This window comes from Mus caroli, chromosome X (genome assembly GCF_900094665.2).
Source record: "Mus caroli chromosome X, CAROLI_EIJ_v1.1, whole genome shotgun sequence".
In the NCBI taxonomy this organism is placed as follows: domain Eukaryota; kingdom Metazoa; phylum Chordata; class Mammalia; order Rodentia; family Muridae; genus Mus; species Mus caroli.
This window is the reverse complement of record NC_034589.1, coordinates 80,338,144-80,357,189: the sequence shown is the minus strand read 5'-3', so window position 1 is coordinate 80,357,189 and position 19,046 is coordinate 80,338,144. Positions and strand designations below refer to the sequence as shown.

General features: G+C 40.9%; 1 protein-coding gene across 1 annotated transcript in view; it reads right to left on the bottom strand.

The window, feature by feature from the left end:
* Positions 1-4,837: 4,837 nt before the first annotated feature.
* Fthl17 (ferritin heavy chain like 17) overlaps positions 4,838-19,046 on the bottom strand; it is a 28,075-nt gene continuing 13,866 nt past the window's right edge. Inside the window, exon 2 of the mRNA XM_021153996.1 lies at positions 4,838-5,613. Coding sequence (XP_021009655.1) covers positions 4,972-5,520 — 549 coding nt within the window. The 5' untranslated portion in view covers positions 5,521-5,613 and the 3' untranslated portion in view covers positions 4,838-4,971. The remainder of the gene's footprint in view (positions 5,614-19,046) is intronic.

The window sequence follows — 19,046 nt, the reverse complement described above, 5'->3', positions numbered from 1 at the left end:
CTTGAAAACACACCTGAATGGTGTAGAACAAAAGGAAGCACATAAACCCAATAGGCGTAGAAGGCAGGATATAATCAAAATCAGAGCTGAAATCAACCAAGTAGAAACAAAATGTACTATACAAAGAATCAACAAGATATCAAGAGCTGGTTCTTTGAGAAAATCAACAAGATAGATAAACCCCTAGCCAGACTAACCAGAGGGTACAGAGACAGTATCCAAATTAACAAAATCAGAAATGAAAAGGAAGATATAACAAGAGAACATGAGAACATTCAAAAAATCATCAGATCCTACTACAAAAGCCTACTTAGAAGGGGGAGCCATATAATCAAGGGAACTAGAGCATGGGTGGGACTTGGGAGAAAGAGAGGAGCCGAGGGGAAAAGGTAGGGGCAGAATCACTTATGGGAGAAGATGGAAGAGTTGTACAAAGGGTCAAGAAATTGAACAGAGGTGTGTAGCAATGGGGGATGGGGAGTTGGGGGTAGCAACCAGAAAGTCCCAGATGGCAGGAAAACAAGAGTCTCCCAGGACCCCATGGGGATGACATTAGCGGAAATACTCAACAAAGAGGAGGGAGAACCTATAGAGACCATATTCAGAGGTTAGTCATGGCCCCCAGTAGAGAGGTGGGGCCACATCCATCTCCAAAACTTTAACCCAGAATTGCTCCTGTCTAAAGAAAATACAGGGACAAAGAGTGGAACAGAGACTGAAGGAAAGGCCATCCAGAGACTACCCCACCTGGGGATCCATCCCACATGCAGATATCAAACCCAGATACTATTGCTGATACCAAGAAGTGCTTTCTGATAGGAACCTAATCCAGCTGTCTCCTGAGAGGTTCTGCCAGCACCTGACAAATACAGACACAGATGCTTGCAGCCAACCATTAGACTCTGCTCAGGGATCCCCAGTGGGGGAGTTAGGGGAAGGACTAAAGGAGCTGAAGGGGCCTTATTTGTAATTAAGGGGAGGGGAGGCTCTTGGGTCCTGTGAAGTTTTGATACCCCAGTGTAGAGGAATGCTAGGGCAGTGAGCTGGGAATGGGTAGGGGAACAACCTCATAGAAGCAGGGTATGGGAGATGGGACAGGGGTTGGCAGAGGGGAAACCAGAAAAGGGGATAGCATTTGAAATATAAACAAATAAAATATACAATTTTTTAAAAAAGAGTTTTCCTCAATGTCTCTAGGGTTTTTCAGTCAATGGAGCCACGGTTATGCTTGAAGTACATCCCCAGGCAATGAGAACCACAGCGACACTAATCTTAAGACACTAAACACCCCTATTTCAAACATTTGAGGGGTGGAAACTGCCTCTTGGAATTACTGAAACGTGACACAAAGTCCTACAGCACCCCTGACCTGGTTTCCTTCACATTCATTTCCCATTATTGGAAGAGAAAGCTGCCTTTTTCAAACCTGTTTTGATGGGTCTTATGACTGACTTCTAACCTCACTAAGTCCAAACTGAAACAAGAGTTTGAAAACTCTGTTGCCATTTTCTTTCCTTCTTCAACATACCTCACCCTACTCCCTTTGTAGACTAGTGAATCCAGTGCAAAGTAACCCTCTTTACCTTTTAAGTAATCATTTCTAATACAGTCCTCCAGACCTCACCCTTTATTCCAGATTCTTCATCGATATGCCCCTGAAGCCCAACTCAAAGGTCACACAGCTCTTGCACACGAATGCAGACATGTGTGTATGTATGCACACATACATGCTTTATATAAAATATAATTCTAAAATATAAAGCCTTATATATTTCCAATATGACTGGTAAGGCCTTCGTCTACTGGCAATTTGGTTAGACATATTTTGGGGGGGCTTGTGAAAAGAAACTAGAATTGGTGGTAGGTGATTAAAAAATATAAAGTCGGGTATAAAAATCAGAAATGTAAATTTCTAGGCTAGAAAAAATTTGGTAGAAATTAAAGGGTACTTTGTATTGCTTGTCACACATTTATGAAGAAAAAGTACTCACTTTTCCTTTTTCTAGAAAATGAAGTACAAGTTGTTGGTGACAAGCATCTATTAAGAAATTTCCTTCTGTGATTCAGTGAAGATTTTTCTCCCAGAGGTAAATTATTCAGCACAGTTCATTTGAATCCGTGTTTGAACCAGAAATGAAGTTATCAATTTTATCATTTCCCCCTAGTATGTCCTGATATGATCATTTCCTGAGATTCTGGTACCCATAGCAACGGCCACTGTTTCAGATATCATGCCCCCTGAAAGCAACAGAGCATGGTCAATGACTGACTACCATCCAGCTGGGTGTCTCAGGGTGGTAACTTGCAGGGCTCAAAGAACAAGCCTTATCTTTCTACTAAGTATTTAAATTTCAGTTATTTAGGACTTGAGAGGGTAGCACATCCAGAAGATGTTCACCTCAACCTTTCTCTCAGGTGTGTGGCAATGTGGGAAAACAAGGAAACTTTCAATGAAGGGCAAAGTCGAGATGTTAGAAAATAAAGTGCAGCTTCTTTCAGCAGGCTAAAAGTTTCCTCTTCGTTTTCTTTCCAGTCTCATGTATTCCAGAGCCTGTTTGTGACTGCCGAAACTGAGTCAAAGGGCATTTCTTACTTGCAGCAGAATAGAGATAAAAATCAATGGGGTGGGGCTCTGGAGAGCCAGCTGGCTCGGCAGTGAGGCGCACAGCCTGTTCAGGCAGAGGTAGCCTCCCAGCACCAGTGTGGTTTAGACACAATTCGTGCTAGCTCAGCTGCAGAGGGTAGGGGGCTCTTTTCTGGCCCCTTTAAACACCCACACACATATACACACACATACATATATAATTAAAGATCAAATAGGAACTCTTTGTAAAAGAAACAACTAAGTTGCTCCTGTACCAAGCTTTCCCTGTCATGGATTTTTTTTTTTTTTTTAACCTGCAAAATGTGACCTGACCAAGAGTGGCTTGTAATGGGCACTGGAGTCTAATCACTGTTATCTTTTGAGTCCTGCGCACGAGGAAATACTACGTTTCTAGGTAAAATCAAAGCCTATAGTTCTTAATGGTGTCTCTTGCCTTTCCTGGAAAGTCAATCACAAGAACCAGAGAGAAGGGAGACCAGTCAGGCAAGTTTGGAGTGAGCTACAGATCCCTGTGAATAGACCACAGATAACAATTTAGCTCACAACTTCCAGCGTGCTGTGGCCAGCATGCAGATTTCTCTCAGAGGGCCTTGAGAGAGGCTGGAACAGCAGGCAAAGCACACGTCTGTTTTGCAGCCACCCCTTCTTTATTGTGCTCGAAGAAAAGCTGCTCCCAATGAAGGCATCTGGATGATAGCTCATTCTGGGGATTTCCAACCCTCTGATCTTCCCAGGCAACCAGTGCAACTCAGGTTATGGCCTGTGTTGGGGAAGAGAGCCTAAAGAGAGAACTGACTGCCTTCCAGGGTGGTGCCTTACTGACTCTCAGACAGTCTCTTTCCTTGGCTGATGTTTAAAAGTCATCTCTTCCCTAGGCTGGAAGGCACACCTGTAATTAAGGGAAAGGCTACAGTGATTAAGGTTGCCTTTACCAGTTTGGGGGATTTCCCTCCCTCTGGGGCTGGTGATCTGGATGAATTCCCAGTTTACCCCCACACTCCTTTTTTTTTTTTTTTTAACTCATTGACACCCACAGGATAACAAGAAAACCTCACACTGAATCAGAAGTATGTTTCTGTTCTGACTCTATAACTTCCCTTGTAGCCTCTCTTTAGATTCCCGACTTTCCTACTTCCTGAGATTCTTAGAAAAATAAAATATAAATAATATAAATGAAAGCTCTTGGAGCCCCAAAGTTACACTGCTCTTATTTCTGTTTGCTAACCTTGTGGCTATGAAGAGGTTATTCTAATTTTGGCTACCTATTATCACCATTGCCCAGAGTAAGCCTGCCGCAAGCATTCTGCCATACAGGTTGTCTCACTGTTATACCCGGAATCAGCAAAGGCTAATATTTGCATATTTTAATAAAATCATGGGCTTTAGGTAAAGTGGAAGACTTTATTTTAATCCAGTGATCCTCAACCTTCCTAATGCTGTGACCCTGTGACGCCCAACTATAAAATTATTTTGTTGCTACTTCAAACTGTAATTTGCTACTGTTATGATAATGTAAGTACCTGATAGGCAGAATATCTGATATTTGGCTCCTGAGAAAACGGGTCTTTCAACCTCCAGATTGAGAACTGCTTTTTTTAAAAAAAAAAAAAACTGAGAATAAATAATAAAGAAGTTTATTTTAAAGCAATCACTTGGTATTTGTGTAACATGTGCATTGGTATGCCTGAGCCTGTACATACATACACATAAAATAAAATATACAATAAATTAGTAAAAACAGAAAAATAAAACCCAGGGGCTGAAGAGATGGCTCAGCTATTAAAAATACAAACTGCTCTTGCTAAGCATCCAAGTCTGGCTCCAACGAGTCAGGCAGCTCAGAGCCACCAGAAACTGCAGCTCTCGAGGCCTTTGACCACTGTTTTAATCCCTACAAGTTACATCACTTGACTTCATCCATGTGTTTAAACTTTTACCGCACATTTGTACTCTCCCCATGCTTAGACCCCAGCAGTACCTACAGGCCACTCATTCCACTCCACCTCACCCCCACCCCAAGCTCACACCGTTCATGAGAGAAGGCTAATTTGGTCCTTTTCCCAGGACCTGTGAATATCATTTCACTTCCACCTATGTGAGCTCTCAGCCGCAAGGAGACCCGTCTTGGGTGTGTGAAGAAACACCTGGATACTCTTTTTAGACCTGTAAGGAAATCTGTCTTCTTTGTTTAAAGGCGAGAATTTTACACATATGACTCAACTAAAGCGGTTATTCTGCTTAGAAACAAACAAATTTATTGCAAAGATGCCAAACAGAAAGACTGGGGAAGCTTCTAGAAATATAATGTGGGCATCTTGCCTGAAGAGCTGAGGAAGACTCCACCCAAGCTGGGGGACAGTCCCACTTCAGTTCTTCTTGATGCTGTCCGCCATGGTGAGCTGATCGAAGAGCTTTTCCGCATCCTGATTTTCCGGAGCCCCCAACCGGCGCAGGTTGGTCATGTAGCCACCCATCTCCTTGAGGATTTCTACCTGCTGTGGCAGAAAGTGGCACTTCAGGAAGTTGCACAGGTAGAGGTCGCCTTTGCTGTTAGCCAGGCCGTACAGCTGCAGAAGGCTCTGGTTGAGTGTCTTCTCCAGATGGAACGCGCACTCCATCGCCATGAGGCCATCCAACCAGTCCTGGCGGTCTTGATTGGCAATTCTCCCAAGGGTCAGGGAGCCCTGGCGCTCGGTCAGCAGGGAGAAGAGCATCTCGGTGCGTTCCATCCACTTCTGAGACTGACGCAGGAAGAAGAGCGCGAAGGACCCCAGGGCCACCTCTTCTTTATTGCAGAACGAGGCCATGGAGAGGTAGATGTAACTCCCATACAGCTGCAACTGGATCTGTGAGTTGAGGGCAGCGTTAGACTCCGACAGGTAAGTCTGTTCGAGCTGTGGAACAGAAGCGGCCATGGCAGCACGAGGTCGGCTGGAGCAGGAAGGCAGCAACTGACCGTTTGTGAGCTGTGGAGTTGGCGAAAGTGGCAGCAGGAGTCTCAGTCACTTCTGGAGAGGGAGGAGAGAGACTATCAGTTCCTGGCTCTGGCCAGTCAGGTTCTAAGGCGGAGACAGAAGCAGTAACCGCCCAACAAGTTGTGGAAGACAGCACCAGAGAGACTGACCGACCGACCGCAAAGGCTTGGCGGTCAGGGCCTGAGGGGGTTGAACCAGGTGAAAGGTCGAGGAGCAAACCAAGAGAACAGGGTTGGTTCCACAGCAACCTGGAAGGCATTATACAGACCATCCTAACTCTATAATCTCTTTTAAATTTGTGAATTAGCACCCAAGTATGTTTGTTTGTTTGTTCCTATTGAATTGTGTAGATGGTTGGTTACTTTAAGAAAATTATTTGAATATCACTTAATCATCATTGTTTCGTTAAAGTAGTTTTCTTTCTTTGTGGTGCCATTATTTCGTATTGTGAAGATGTAGTTTCCTTGGCCTGTGACTCCATTATCTATAGTAGCGACCCCTTCTAGGGAGAGATCAGCACACCTAGGATTTCTGAACAAATAGGAGCAGGGAGTTTGGTCCCCAGAACTTGTGGAAGGAGAGAAATAATTCTCAACATCTGTCCTGTGACTTCATTTGTACGATGATATGCCCAAGCCTGTATACACATACACATAATAATAAATAAAAGAAAATATACAATAAAATAATTTTAAAATACGTAAAATCCAGGGGCTAAAGAGATGTCTAAGCGATTAAAACCACAGACTACTCTTGCTGAGGATCTGAGGCTGGCTCCAACCAGTCAGGTAGCTCGGGGCCATCTGTAACTCCAGCTGTAAAGTCATTTGACACTTCTGTCTGTTGAAGTCACCAGCTGTCTTCTGAAAACACCTCCCCCACCACACCACTCCACACACAGACGCATACTTTCAAAAAACTTAAGATAAAAAAAAATCTTTAGACACATAAAACAAATTCAACAACAGAGTGTTCTAGAGTAATAGAGTGTTCTGCAGTTCAGGATAGAGTTCCATGCCTATAATCCAGTATTTGAGAAGCTGAGGCAGGAGGAATTTTTTTCAAGATCAGTCCGGGCTATCACATACCTTTACTCTGTAGCCATCATCTATTTGATTTAAAAATTGTAAGTATTTAGAAATAGGTACTCCAAGTATCTTAATGTACCTCCAGCATATCCCACTACGTGTCCTGACTCTTGCCTTTCTTGTCTTTCCCTCTCCTGAGTCACCTTCATTCCTCTGTCCTGAACAGCTTCTATTCTTTCATGTATCTATAGAAAACTTAGCTACCACAAATAGAAAATAAATGATATTCATTTTTCTGAGACTGGCTTAATTCATTAATGACTATCTCCAGTTGTATCCATTTTCCTAAACAATACTTCATTATTCTTTACAGCTGAAAAATATTCTATTTTGTACATAAGCCACATTTTTAACCAGTCTGATTTTTCCACTTATTTATTTATTTATTCATTCATTTATTCATTAATTTCATTTTACAACTGGATCACTGCTCTCCCTCTGGTCCTCCCTCCCACAGTCCCTTCCCCCATTTCCTGCCCCTTCTCCTCTGAGAGGCTGTATTTCCCCACCTGGCACTTCAGTTCTTTTCAGGGCTAGGTTAATTCTCTTCTATTAAGGGCAGACAAGGCAGTCCTATTGGAGCTACACAGATTCCACAGACAGGGATAGCCCCCTCCAGTTGTTGCGAGACCCACATGATGATGAAGCTGCACATCTGCTACATATGAGCAGGGAGGCCTAGATCCAGCCCTTTTATATCCTTTGATTGGTGGTTCAGTCTCTGAGTACCCTCAAGGATCCAGGTTAGTTGACTTTGTTGGTTTTCCTGAAGCCACATTTTTTTTTTGTCTATTCCTCTGTTATTTCATACATAAGCTGGATCGATAACTATTGTGAGTACTGCTATAGTGAAAATTGATAAACAAGTATCTCTGTGGCGTGATGACTTGGAGTCCTTCAGGTAAATACCCATGAGTGGTATAATTGGGTCATATGGAAGGTTTTTTGTTTGTTTTTGTTTGTTTGTTTGGTTTGGTGGTTGTTGTTAGAAACCTCCATGGTAGCTTTCAGTCCGCTAGAGTAGTTTACATTCCCATAAGCAGTAGATACACATTCCCTTTTGCCTACCTCCTTGCCACATTTGTTGTTTGTTTTCATGAGAGTTTATTTTACTCCGGTCAGAATAATGATCATTAATAGAGTGTTTTTATAACTCCAAAATTAAGTATCTCTATTAACAGACACAGGCCATTTTACCTCTTCTGTAGGCCTGCAACAACTAACAATTTTTGTTTCTATAGATGTGCTTATTTTAGCTTTTGCATATGGTTTCTTTCACTTGACTTTAATTTCCATGCATTTTCATTGCTGTTATAAGGCTGTACTGCATTTTATCAACAATTTTGATGTTCAAAGAAATCTAGGTTGTTTTCACTTTTTAGTTGTTATGACTAATGGACATTTATGTATAAACTCTATAAAAGATGTGCATTCCCAGTTATCTTTTAGGAGTGTAATAGTTAAATCATAGACTATGTTTAAGTCTTTGCTAGATTCTTTTCCAAAATGATTGTGTCATTTTACATGTGCAGTAGCAATATTTGAGGGTTTCAACACTGTTACTGTCTTTTAGATTTTATGACTTAGTCTAATGTTAGGGAGGAAACATAGTTTCTCAGTGTGGTATTGGTTTGCATTTCCCCAGTGACTAATAATGGTCAACATATCTTCATGTCTTTATTTGCTATTTACAGATATTCTTTGGGGGGGGGATAGTCATTTGAATCCTTTGCTTATTTTTAAAAATGAATTGTCTTTTTACTGTTGGGGTATAACTGTTTTGTATAATTATGGATAAAAGCCCTTTTCGGTCATATGATTTACAAATACTTTCCCCCATTCAGTGTATTTTGTCTTTTCACTTTCTGAGTGGTGCTTTGAAATCTAAAATTTCTTGATTTTGATGTAAAATTTATGGAGTTTTTCTTTCATAGTTTATGCTCTTTTTTAAATATTTTCTTCATTTACATTTCCAATGCTATCCCATAAGTCCCCCCATACCCTATTCCCCCCACTCTGCTCCCCCCCACTCCCACTTCTTGGCCCTGGTGTTCCCCTGTTCTGAAGCATATAACCAGAAGATACTCCAATATGTAATAAGGACATATGCTCCACTATGTTCATAACAGTCATATTCATAACAGCCAGAAACTGGAAACATCCTAGATGCCCCTCAACAGAGGAATGGATACAGAAAATGTGGTACAATTACACAATGGAGTACTACTCAGCTATTAAAAACAATGAATTCATGAAATTCTTAGGCAAATGGATGAAACTAGAAAATATCATCCTTAGTGAGGTAACCCAATCACAAAAGAACATACATGGTATGCACTCAATGATAAGTGGATATTAGCCCAGAATACCCAAGATACAATTTGCAAAACACATGAAACTCAAGAAGAAGGAAGACCAAAGTGTGGATACTTCAATCCTTGTTAGAAGGGGGAACAAAATACTCACAGGAGGAAATATGGAGACAAAGTGTGGAGCAGAGACTAAGGGAAAGGTCATCCAGAGACTGCCCCACCTGAGGATCCATCCCGTATACAGTCACCAAACCCAGACACTATTTCAGATGCCAGGAAGTGCTTGCTGATGGAAGCCTTATATAGCTGTCTCCTGAAAGGCTCTGCCAGAGCCTGACAAATACAGAGGTGGATGCTCACAGCCAACCATTGGACTGAGCATGGGGTCCCTGATGGGGAAGCTGGGAGAAGGGACTGAAGGAGCTGAGGGGGTTTGCAGACCCATGCAGGGAACAACAATGTCAACCGGCCAGACTACCCTGGAGCTCCCAGGGACTGAACCATCAACCAAAGAATACACATGGAGTACACAAAGAGTATGCCATGACGCTGGCAGCATATGTGGCAGAGAATGGTCTTGTTGGACATCAGTGGGAGGAATGGCCCTTGAGCCTCTGGGTGTTCGATGCCTCAGTGTAGAGGAATGCCAGGACTGGAAGACAGGTGTAGATGGATGGGTGGAAGAGTGCCCTGATAGAGGGGGGGGGATGGGGGGTTCCAGAGGGGAGACCTGGAAAAGGTATCACATTTGAAATTATAAAGAAAATATCCCATAAAAGGAAAAAAGAGAAATAAAAGAAATTGCTTAACTCAGAAATGTAAAGGTTTATACCTAGATTTTTCTTTTAAGTATATTACTTAAGTGACACTTAGTATCAAATTTTTATTTAAATGTTTGGGTTTTTTTTGGTTGGTTGGTTAGTTAGTTGTTTTTTTATATTGTGCCAATTAAGAAGCAATTTCATTTAAAATTTTTTATCTGTGTGTCTGTGGAGGAGGTACCCAAAGAGACCAAAAGAAGGTATCAGATCCCCTGGAGCTAGAATTACAGAAAGTTTGCAACCCCACCAGCAATGGAGGAGTGTTCCTCTTTCTCCACATCCTGGACAGCATGTACTGTCACCTGAGGTTTTGATCTTAGCCATTCTGACTGGTGTAATGTGGGATCTGAGGGTTGTTTGATTTGCATTTCCCTGATGACTAAGGACTTGAACATTTCTTTAAGTGCTTCTCAGCCATTCAAGTTTCCTGTGTTGTGAATACTCTGTTTAGATCTATACCCCGTATTTTGATTGGGTTGTTTTTATTGTTTGTTTGTTTTTTTTAAATAGCTTCTTGAGTTCTTTATATATTTTGAATTTTTGCCCTCTATCGGATGTGAGGTTAGTAAAGATTTCCCCCCAATCTATAGGTTGCCGATTTGTCCTATTGACTGCCTTACAGAAGCTTTTCAGTTTCATAAGGTACCATTTATCAATTCTTAACTTAGAACTAGAGCCAGTGGAGTTCTGTTTAGGAAATCCCCACCCCCTCCCTGTGCCAGTGCAATTGAGGCTCTTTCCCACTTTCTCTTCTAATATATTTAGTAGAAAAACAGTGCATCAAGTGGAGGGATGGGGTTGCCATTCCACAGTCAAAAATTCTGACCCAGAATTGTTTCTATCTAAAAGAATTTCAGGGACAAAAATGGAGAAGAGACTGAGGGAGACAGTGACTGGCCCAACATGGGATCCATCTCAAGGGGAGGCTCCAAGGCCTGACACAATTACTGATGCTATGGTGTGCTTACAGCAGGAGCCTAGCATGACTGCCCTCTGAGAGGTCCAACAAGCAGCTGACTGAAACAGGTGCAGATACTTACATCCAACCATTGGACTAAAGTCGGGGACCCCTGTGGGTGAATTAGGGAAAGGCTGGAAGAAGGTGAGGAGGAGGGAGGCCCCATAGGAAGAATAACAGTCTCAACTAACCTGGACCCCTGAGATCTCTCAGACACTGAACTACCAACCAGTCAGCATACATTAGCAGATATGAGGCCCCCAACACACATACAGCAGAGGACTGCCTGGTCTGGCCTCAGTGGGAGAAGACTTGACTAACCCTAGAGAGATTTAAGGCCCCAGGGAGTGGGGAGGCCTGGTGGGATGGGGGGAGTGGGCATCCTCTTGGAGACATGGTGAGGAAGAATGGGATGAGGAACTGGGGTAGGGTGGATCTGGAGAGGGAGCAACAACTGGACTGTAAAAAAAATAACTATCTATCTATCAATCTATCTATCTATCTATCTATCTATCTATGTATGAAAGAATTACAGAAAGTTCTGAGTCACCTGATGTGAGTTCAGGGAACCATACATGCCCTGAATCACTGGGCCTTCTCCCTAGCCCATAGTTCCATTCTTTTATATGTGAATACTCAGTTGTTCAAAGCACCATTTGTTGGGAAGACTGTTCTTTCTCTTCTGTGTGGTCTTGCTATTATCCTGAGGAGGGAGCAACCAATCATATTTCTGAATTCTCAATACTGTTCTCTAAACCTATGGTTAAATATATGTCTAAACACTAGAACACTGTTTACTACAGTTTTATTGCAAATTTTTAAAAGAGAAAAGTGTGAATCTTCCAACTGTATCTTTCTGTTTTATTATTCCTTGGTCTTTTGAATTTCCTTGTGACCTTTATAATAGTTTATTCAGAAGGAACAGCTGAGAATTTGCTGCAGATTGTATTGAATCTGCTCGTGATGATTCAAGATTGTTGATATCATTAAATTAACATTTTGATGTGTAAATATAGGCTATCTTTTAATTAATTTAGGTCCTGAATCCCTTATATTTATTTAATTTTTAGTCTGGAGTCTATTTTCTAAGTTATTATAAGTAATATATATTATACTAAGTATATATATTACTTAGAAATATATATTGTACTAAATATAATATATACTAATATATTCATATATAAATATATAATCTAAGTAATATATATCTCAAGTAATAGCACATTTCTGAGTAGCAACTCTCTAAAAGGAAGAAGTCAGCCATCTCTTATCAAGAATTAGAGATAAGGAAGACACACATGTTGGTCATCACATGCAAAAATACCTATTCCAAATTCACAGAGATAGCTTGTACTAATTATAATTGGATGTCAGTTTCCCTTAGCATAAGAAAATACCTTCTACTTTCTGTGAAATATTATGAGAGATTTAAAAATCAACTGAAAAAGTTTACTGTGTGTCATTTTAGAATAACTTTCTGGGTTATTTCCACTTCTCATTGACTTTGAGATATTTTATAACTGTAAATTGTAAAAAACAAAAACAAAAAAAAAACTAATAATAATGCAAATGAATGTTGTCCACAGAAATGCAAATGATTTGTCTGGTAGAATGCAATTAATTCTTGAATCATTTTGCATCTATTTGAACATTCATTTCAACATTCCTTATTGCCTAAACAAATTCTTTGAGTTCTCCTTTGAACAATTTTTGTGTCAACATTTCTGTTTGTGAGACAGTCTCATTATGTTGTTCAAACTGTTTCTGACCTCATGAGACACTTTCTTCAGTCTCTTGAATACCTGGGATTACAGGCATGTACTACTACACCTGGATCTCATTTGTAATATCATACTCATTTCCACATTAATTAATCTTTTCCATGTCCATATTTTATATTTCTATAAGAGCCATGATTGTTATTTCCTACCCTTTAATTATATTTTAACACTCTCGGTCTTCACACCTATTCCATCAGGATCATAAAGCCCACAAAAGTTTTCTTAATAAGCTAAACACATCTGAGAGGTACTCAGTAGAAATATGATTCCAGAAAACTATTTGAGACTTAAAGGCACAGAAATCACTAGTGGTGCAAACTGTAGATTTATAGCATATCTGAGGGAAAAGAGGCAAGGGTTACTTGGGGAAGGAAGGCTGGAAAAATCAACAGAAGAAGCCAGTGGTTAGAGAGCAGGCCATCGACAAATAGCACAAGAGCAGAATATTGTAGTCGCTGTAGAGAGGATGCTGGTACACATTGGGGATGGCAAAGAATTAAGAATGACCAGTAATACACTATAGATAATCAAACAGAGTTGAGAACCAAAGAAGATGTGAGAGCCTCCAGACACAGAAAGGAGGAGGTAATCAGAGATTTGAGATGTGGGAAAGTGACAGATTCACATAGTGACAAGAAAGGTTGTGACTCATGATCTAGATGAAATTCATTCCAGAAGAAAGGAGTTGGGCATTTGAGTTTTTGGAGTCAGTATGAATGATCCCTTCATCAATGCTTATAGGTTCTTGAATCACACATCTATAAAGCGAGTTAGGATCTGTGGATACCAAAAGTATACTGAGTATCCAGGGATGACTTCTAGATAATGTTGCTTCCAACTGTTGAAGAGATGTAAGGTAACTCTAATATATTTAGGTGTGTCATAATACAGGATAGATGTGTAGCACAAAGACCTTAGTTACATGGCAGCTTCTGCTTGAGTGGACATTAATAAGAAATGTCTGACAGTGACACCATTATATTCTGAAATAGAAATATCTCCAGTTTTCAATTCCTTACTGTTCTGACATTGGGAATATCATTTCATAAACAAAACACAAAATGAATGATTGTCCACTGAATTTAAAATATGTCCATGGTATGTATGGGTTCTATAGAAGTTTATGACTGGTATTTGTTTATTCATTTAAATATACATTCTCTGTAAAGTCACAAGCTTTCAGTCTTGTTCAGTGTGCAGGTTCTTCTCCCTCTGACTCCATAGGACCACTCTCTGAGAGATCAAAGAGAGGATGGTTTCTGTTTGCATTTTATTCATTAGCTTTGTGTGCTCTAGCTTTGTATGGCCAGTCATTGGGAGGCCCTGGCAAAAGATGAGAGCTCAGGATCAGAATAAACCTGGGTATTAATTTTCTCAGTTCCTTTTAATCATTGCAGATAATTAAGAGGCACTCTATTTTCCTTTTAAAGACTTTGCTTTTTAGATAATACAGCCATTCCTAGGGTAGATTAGGCTGGTTAGTTTTTTTTTTTTTTTGCACTCCATATTTTATTCCCCCCCAACCCCTGTCCACCCTCCAACTGTTCCACATCACATACCTCCTTCCTACCCCCTGTCTCCACGTGGATGTCCCTACCCCCCACCCTACCTGACCTCCAAACTCCCTGGGACCCCCAGTCTCTTGAGGGTTAGGTACATCATCTCTGAATGAACACAGACCCACCAGTCCTTTACTGTGTGTGTGTTGTGGGGCTCATATCAGCTAGTATATGTATGCTGTCTGTTTGGTGGTCTAGATGAGACTGCTGGTCCTCCTATGGTGTCACCCTTCTCCTCAGCTTCTTTCAGCCTTCCCTGATTCAACAACAGGGGTCAGCTGCTTCTGTCCATTGGTTGGGTGCAACTATCTGCATCTGACTCTTTTAGCTGCTTGTTGTATCTTTCAGAGAGCAGTCATACTAGGTCCCATTTTGTGAGTGCTCCATAGGTTCAGTAATAGTGTCAGGCCGTGGGACCTCCCCTTGAGCTGGATCCCACTTTGGGTCTGTCAATGGACCTTCTTTTCCTCAGGCTCCTTTCCATTTCCATCCCAGTAATTCTTTCAGACTGGAACAATTATGGGTGTGAGGTGTGACTGTGGGATGGTATCCCCCTCTCTCACTTGTCTTCCTGCTGGAGGTGGGCTCTGTATGTCTCCTCTCCCCATTGTCAGGCATTTCATCTAAGGTCCCTCCCTTTGAGTCCTGAGAGTCTCTCACCTCCCAGGTCTCTGGTGCATTCTGGAGGGTCCCCTCCTACCTCCAGAGGTTGCCTGCTTCCATTCTTTCTGCTGGCCTCAGGGCTTCAGTCCTTTTCCCTCACCCAATACCAGATCAGAGTTTTATGTCAAGTTGACACAAGCTAGAGTCATTTGGAAAAGAAAATATAAGTTGAGAAAATGTTCCCACAGGATCAGTCTGTGGTGCACTTTATTGATTTATGATTGATATAGGAGGGCCCAGTTTGGTGTGGACAGTTAGATCTCTGGACTGGTGGCCCTAGTTTGTATAAGAAAGCCATCTGAACAAGCCATGAGGATCTCCATCAGCTTCTGCTTCTAGGTTCATGCCCTGCTTGTGTTCCTGCCCTAACATGACTCCGTGGTAGACTGTAACACGGAACTTGTCTTAGTCAGGGTTTGTATTCCTGCACAAAACATCATGACCAGGAAATAAGTTGGGGAAGAAAGGGTTTGTATAGCTTATACTTCCACGTTGTTGCTCATCACCAAAGGAAGTCAGGGTAGGAACTCACACAGGGCAGGAACTTGGAGGCAGAAGCTGATGCAGAGGCCATGGAGGAATGTTACTTTCTGGCTTGCTTCCTTTGCCTTGCTCAGCTTGTTTTTTTGTTTGTTTGTTTGTTTTTTCTTTTTTTTTTTATAGAACCCAGGACTACCAGGGATGGTACCGCCCACAATGGGCCCTCCCCCCTTGAGCACTAATTGAGAAAATGCCTTACAGCTGAATCTCATGGAGGCATTTCCTCAATGTAGGCTCCTTTCTCTGCGATAACTCTAGCTGTGTCAAATTGACATGCAAAACCAGTCAGTACAAAACTGTAAGTAGAAATAAATCATTCCCTCCCCAAGTTGTTTCCCCTCCATGGTGTTTTATCAAAGCAATAGAAACTACAATGAAAGACATAAGTTGGTTCCAGGTCATGAGGAATTTCTGTGACCGACCTAACCATATGTGTTTGGAGACATTGTGAAAGGTCTTTGGAACTTTGGCCTAGAAAATCCATTGAGTGTTCAAAGCTTGATGAGCTGTTGTGGGAACTTGAAGGGTGTGCTGGCTAGTTTTACATCAGCTTAACAGAAGCTGAAGTCATTTGAGAAGAGGGAAACTCAAGAAAATGCCTTCATAAGACTGGGCTGTAGGTCCAGTTGTGGGAAAGCAGTCTTGTAGGACATTTTCTTAACTAGTGATTGATGGGGGAGGGTCCAGTCCACTGTGGGCTTGGGGTACTGGGTGCTATAAGAAAGCAGACTGAGCAAATCTTACTGAGCAAGACAGCAGCACTCATCTCCATGGCCTCTGCATTAGCTCCTGTGTCCAGGTTCTGCTCTGTTTGAGTTCCTGGCCTGACTTTCTTCAATGATGGACTACAGTTATGTGGAAGTGTAAGTCAAATAAACCCTGTCCTTCTCAACTTGCTTTTCATCATGGTGTTTCATCATAGCAACAGTAACCCAAGCTAAGACAAAGGATAATGCTGGAAGCAATAGAGATGATGGAGGTCTGGTTCATGAAGTTTCAGAGGAGAGCAAAGACTCTTCCAAGGTCATTCGTGTGATATTTTAAATTAAGAATTTGTATTTCTGATCACCTTGGGCTGGAGAATTAGCTGTGAATAAGAATAGACCTGCATAAATGAGGCTGAATCTTCTGGAACGTGTTTCCTCAGGGCTAGCACATAGAACTTTTATAAATACTGCTCAGCTAAAAGCGATTTGTTGTGAAGTTTTTTGGTTCAAGTTTAATGCATAGCCTAGGAAATTCATGGTAACCCAGGAAAGCAGTGTGCAACTTGAAATTCCTTCAGGCCAGGGAATAATAGAACTGACAGAAAAATAAAGTGTCTAATCTAAGACAGTCTCTGGCAACAAAAAGTGGTATAGGTAGGACAATCACTTGCGATTCTAATCTGTTTTCTATCCTGTGTATTTGTCTGGCCTCTGGCTCCCTACTTTCCTTGAGACTCTAGCCTTTGGATTACCTTTCATCTAATTAGTTGACCTATTAGAATGAGAATTTCAGAAGAAAAAGGAGGAGAAAGTTATTCTCTACTGTTAGTAACCATGGTAAAAAAAAAAAAAGTCTGTTTAAAGATAGTATTGACTTAAGTTTCATTAAATATTACTTATTTCAAGTAACTTTTTGTCCTTCTTAACCCACCTACTGTGGTCCATAGTTATAGCTTTTGTAGGATGTTTTATGTAACAAAGCATAGCAATGTATTATCTCAACCAATGCACAGAAGGAATTATGGATGCTGACTAATTACACATCAATGGCTTAAGAATTTACTTCCAGGAAACAAAGTCTAGTACTCAACTGTAGCTAGCGAAAACATATTTTAGTCTTCTTTAATAACTTATCTAAATAGAGCATGACTAAATTGTATTGTATGACATTCCATTCCTTCATAGAACACTGGCTATAGTAATCAGACTAGGGCTAGGTGACACTGGAGTAAATATTTACTTCTTGGTCATAATTAGTCAGAAGCAGCTAACTCTCTTTCATGGGCCTCTACCTATGGTCAACTTATATATCCAGGCTACATTCTGACCTGCAGCTCTAACCCCCCTCAGAATGTCACTTGCAACTAGACAATAAGAAAACAGGAAGCATGAGCACTTTCATGTAATCTTCACCATCTTAGACCAGAAGGCCTATTATTTAGCATAAACTCAAAGAGCTGGGGCAATACAGAAGGAAAGCATGATATTAGCCTTTGCTCCTGGTCACTGGTTTCTCATATTTTAAATATATTTCCTTGAAACTCATATTTTGCCCAGAGTTGTCCATTGACTCCTTGTCCTAATCATATGGTAAAGAGGCTTTTTTTTGGTGGGGTGTTCTATAAGTTTTGTATATGTATAAGTATTTGAAATAATACAATTTGTGTGCTACACTCTACATAATCACTTCTAAAATTCTATTTTGGTTACATTTTTTCCCACCTCTGATCCTATCTCAGGCTGCAGTTAAGACTCAGACCCAACCTCATTTCTTCTCAAAACCTTCTCTATGTGAAGTAGACACAGCCTTCCCTGAAAAATCTATAGTATCATAGCCTTCACAATTAGCATGACAATCAATTATGGTTTCCCCACTGACGCTTGGACTATAATTACCTTTAACTAGTGATCATCTTGTTATCTGTCTCCCCCCTCTACTGCAGTGCTGTTTCTGACTCATCAGTCTCTAGAGAACTAACTCACTTGCTTCACTTCCATAGGACTTAACCAGAGAGATTGGCCTGGAATAAGTGCTCAAAATACACATGACACACAACAGACACATGGCTCCCCTGCAAACGTATTCATCTTGTCACCTCAGAATTATGCCAGTTTGGATCAGAGCTGATTGCCAAAATAAACCTCTCTTCTTCTATTAAAAAGAAAACAAACAAGCAAAAACCAACGGTCTGGTTTAACTGGATTAATAAGTTGCAAGTATGTAATCAGCATCCAAATACCATATTTGAGGACTTGTGTTATACACGTGATTAGAACATAATCTCCAGAGTCTTTCTAGATTTTAGAAGTGGAATTAATATCAACCAAGAGTGTGTAGTAATCCCTCTCCAAAAAGAAATGGTCCAACAATTTGTCCTTTCCTTAGTTTATTTTCCTTGTTCTTTTCTCTCCTTTTTTTCTTGTTCTGTTTTTGGTGGTGTTGTATTGTCACTGTTTATAAAACATAGTTTCACTATGTATTGCATAGTATCTTTGAACTTACTCATAGTGTATTCTGTCCTTAAACTTGATTCTCCTGGCTCAGCCATTTGGGTCCTGAGCATACAGGCATGTGGCATCATGCCTGCAGTTCTACTCCATGTTTAAACATCCTGATCATTCTTTCTGGCTTTGGAAGTTATTTTGCTCACCACTGAGAGTCAGAGAAACAGCATATTAGAATGTCCAAGAGAATGAGTAGACCTTTCTTTATTCACTTTATTCACTTTACAAGTTTTTTTTTCTGGGATTTCTCTCCTGAGAGACTTATCACCATGTTATGAGAGGATCAAACCATGTGAAATGGCCATGAGGAGGTAATGTGGGAGGGCTTCCTAGACAATAGTTAACATCAATTTCCAATAATGTGAGTGAGCTATTTTGCATGATCTAGATGACTGTAGCCTAGCTGTCATCACAAGTAGGCAATAACCACTGTAATAAAGACAATGGAGGCTAGAGATTTGGGCTAATAGAACCGTAGTGGTTGGAAGGAAGGAAGGAAGGAAGGAAGGAAGGAAGGAAGGAAGGAAGGAAG